The sequence below is a fragment of the Leishmania mexicana genome, chromosome 14 (genome assembly GCF_000234665.1).
Source record: "Leishmania mexicana MHOM/GT/2001/U1103 complete genome, chromosome 14".
NCBI lineage: Eukaryota > Euglenozoa > Kinetoplastea > Trypanosomatida > Trypanosomatidae > Leishmania > Leishmania mexicana.
Window position 1 is genome coordinate 442,694 of NC_018318.1, and position 2,902 is coordinate 445,595.

Consider the following 2,902-nt stretch of genomic DNA (forward strand, 5'->3'; position numbering starts at 1 on the left):
CCAGCTGGAGGCCACGGATGCTGCGAAGGCGGCTGTGGAGCAGGACCGCGAGAGCACCAAGGCCACATTGGAGAAGCGGCTTCAGGAATCCGAGGCACGCGCCGCGGAGCTGACTGCCCAGCTGGAGGCCACGGATGCTGCGAAGACCGCCGTGGAGCAGGACCGCGAGAGCACCAAGGCCGCATTGGAGAAGCGGCTCCAGGAATCCGAGGCACGCGCCGCGAAGCTGACTGCCCAGCTGGAGGCCACGGATGCTGCGAAGACCGCCGTGGAGCAGGACCGCGAGAGCACCAAGGCCACATTGGAGAAGCGGCTCCAGGAATCCGAGGCACGCGCCGCGGAGCTGACTGCCCAGCTGGAGGCCACGGATGCTGCGAAGACCGCCGTGGAGCAGGACCGCGAGAGCACCAAGGCCACATTGGAGAAGCGGCTCCAGGAATCCGAGGCACGCGCCGCGGAGCTGGCTGCCCAGCTGGAGGCCACGGATGCTGCGAAGACCGCCGTGGAGCAGGACCGCGAGAGCACCAAGGCCACATTGGAGAAGCGGCTTCAGGAATCCGAGGCACGCGCCGCAAAGCTGACTGCCCAGCTGGAGGCCACGGATGCTGCGAAGGCGGCTGTGGAGCAGGACCGCGAGAGCACCAAGGCCGCATTGGAGAAGCGGCTCCAGGAATCCGAGGCACGCGCCGCGAAGCTGGCTGCCCAGCTGGAGGCCACGGATGCTGCAAAGACCGCCGTGGAGCAGGACCGCGAGAGCACCAAGGCCACATTGGAGAAGCGGCTTCAGGAATCCGAGGCACGCGCCGCCGAGCTGGCTGCCCAGCTGGAGGCCACGGATGCTGCGAAGACCGCCGTGGAGCAGGACCGCGAGAGCACCAAGGCCACATTGGAGAAGCGGCTTCAGGAATCCGAGGCACGCGCCGCGGAGCTGACTGCCCAGCTGGAGGCCACGGATGCTGCGAAGGCGGCTGTGGAGCAGGACCGCGAGAGCACCAAGGCCGCATTGGAGAAGCGGCTCCAGGAATCCGAGGCACGCGCCGCGAAGCTGGCTGCCCAGCTGGAGGCCACGGATGCTGCAAAGACCGCCGTGGAGCAGGACCGCGAGAGCACCAAGGCCACATTGGAGAAGCGGCTTCAGGAATCCGAGGCACGCGCCGCAAAGCTGACTGCCCAGCTGGAGGCCACGGATGCTGCGAAGGCGGCTGTGGAGCAGGACCGCGAGAGCACCAAGGCCGCATTGGAGAAGCGGCTTCAGGAATCCGAGGCACGCGCCGCGAAGCTGACTGCCCAGCTGGAGGCCACGGATGCTGCGAAGGCGGCTGTGGAGCAGGACCGCGAGAGCACCAAGGCCGCATTGGAGAAGCGGCTTCAGGAATCCGAGGCACGCGCCGCGGAGCTGACTGCCCAGCTGGAGGCCACGGATGCTGCAAAGACCGCCGTGGAGCAGGACCGCGAGAGCACCAAGGCCACATTGGAGAAGCGGCTTCAGGAATCCGAGGCACGCGCCGCAAAGCTGACTGCCCAGCTGGAGGCCACGGATGCTGCGAAGGCGGCTGTGGAGCAGGACCGCGAGAGCACCAAGGCCGCATTGGAGAAGCGGCTCCAGGAATCCGAGGCACGCGCCGCCGAGCTGGCTGCCCAGCTGGAGGCCACGGATGCTGCGAAGACCGCCGTGGAGCAGGACCGCGAGAGCACCAAGGCCACATTGGAGAAGCGGCTTCAGGAATCCGAGGCACGCGCCGCGAAGCTGACTGCCCAGCTGGAGGCCACGGATGCTGCGAAGGCGGCTGTGGAGCAGGACCGCGAGAGCACCAAGGCCACATTGGAGAAGCGGCATCAGGAATCCGAGGCACGCGCCGCGAAGCTGGCTGCCCAGCTGGAGGCCACGGATGCTGCGAAGACCGCCGTGGAGCAGGACCGCGAGAGCACCAAGGCCACATTGGAGAAGCGGCTTCAGGAATCCGAGGCACGCGCCGCAAAGCTGACTGCCCAGCTGGAGGCCACGGATGCTGCGAAGGCGGCTGTGGAGCAGGACCGCGAGAGCACCAAGGCCGCATTGGAGAAGCGGCTTCAGGAATCCGAGGCACGCGCCGCGAAGCTGGCTGCCCAGCTGGAGGCCACGGATGCTGCGAAGACCGCCGTGGAGCAGGACCGCGAGAGCACCAAGGCCGCATTGGAGAAGCGGCTCCAGGAATCCGAGGCACGCGCCGCCGAGCTGGCTGCCCAGCTGGAGGCCACGGATGCTGCGAAGACCGCCGTGGAGCAGGACCGCGAGAGCACCAAGGCCACATTGGAGAAGCGGCTTCAGGAATCCGAGGCACGCGCCGCCGAGCTGGCTGCCCAGCTGGAGGCCACGGATGCTGCGAAGGCGGCTGTGGAGCAGGACCGCGAGAGCACCAAGGCCGCATTGGAGAAGCGGCTCCAGGAATCCGAGGCACGCGCCGCGAAGCTGACTGCCCAGCTGGAGGCCACGGATGCTGCGAAGGCGGCTGTGGAGCAGGACCGCGAGAGCACCAAGGCCGCATTGGAGAAGCGGCTTCAGGAATCCGAGGCACGCGCCGCGGAGCTGACTGCCCAGCTGGAGGCCACGGATGCTGCGAAGGCGGCTGTGGAGCAGGACCGCGAGAGCACCAAGGCCACATTGGAGAAGCGGCTCCAGGAATCCGAGGCACGCGCCGCGAACCTGGCAGCCCACGCTGGAGTCCACGGATGCTGCGAAGACCGCCGTGGAGCAGGATCGCGAGAGCACCAAGGCCGCATTGGAGAAGCGGCTCCAGGAATCCGAGGCACGCGCCGCGAACCTGCCAGCCCAGCTGGAGTCCACGGATGCTGCGAAGACCGCCGTGGAGCAGGTCCGCGAGAGTATGAGGGCTTCTCTGGAGGCGCGTGCTGCGGAGCTGTC

General features: G+C 67.8%; 1 protein-coding gene across 1 annotated transcript in view; it reads left to right on the forward strand.

Moving 5' to 3' along the window:
- The window catches only part of LMXM_14_1100 (putative kinesin K39), a gene marked incomplete at both ends in the record, with an annotated part of 14,928 nt that overhangs the window by 2,273 nt on the left and 9,753 nt on the right, over positions 1-2,902 (forward strand). Inside the window, one exon of the mRNA XM_003873434.1 lies at positions 1-2,902. This exon is cut by the window's left edge and continues 2,273 nt beyond it. Within this exon, the coding sequence (XP_003873483.1) occupies positions 1-2,902 (2,902 nt within the window).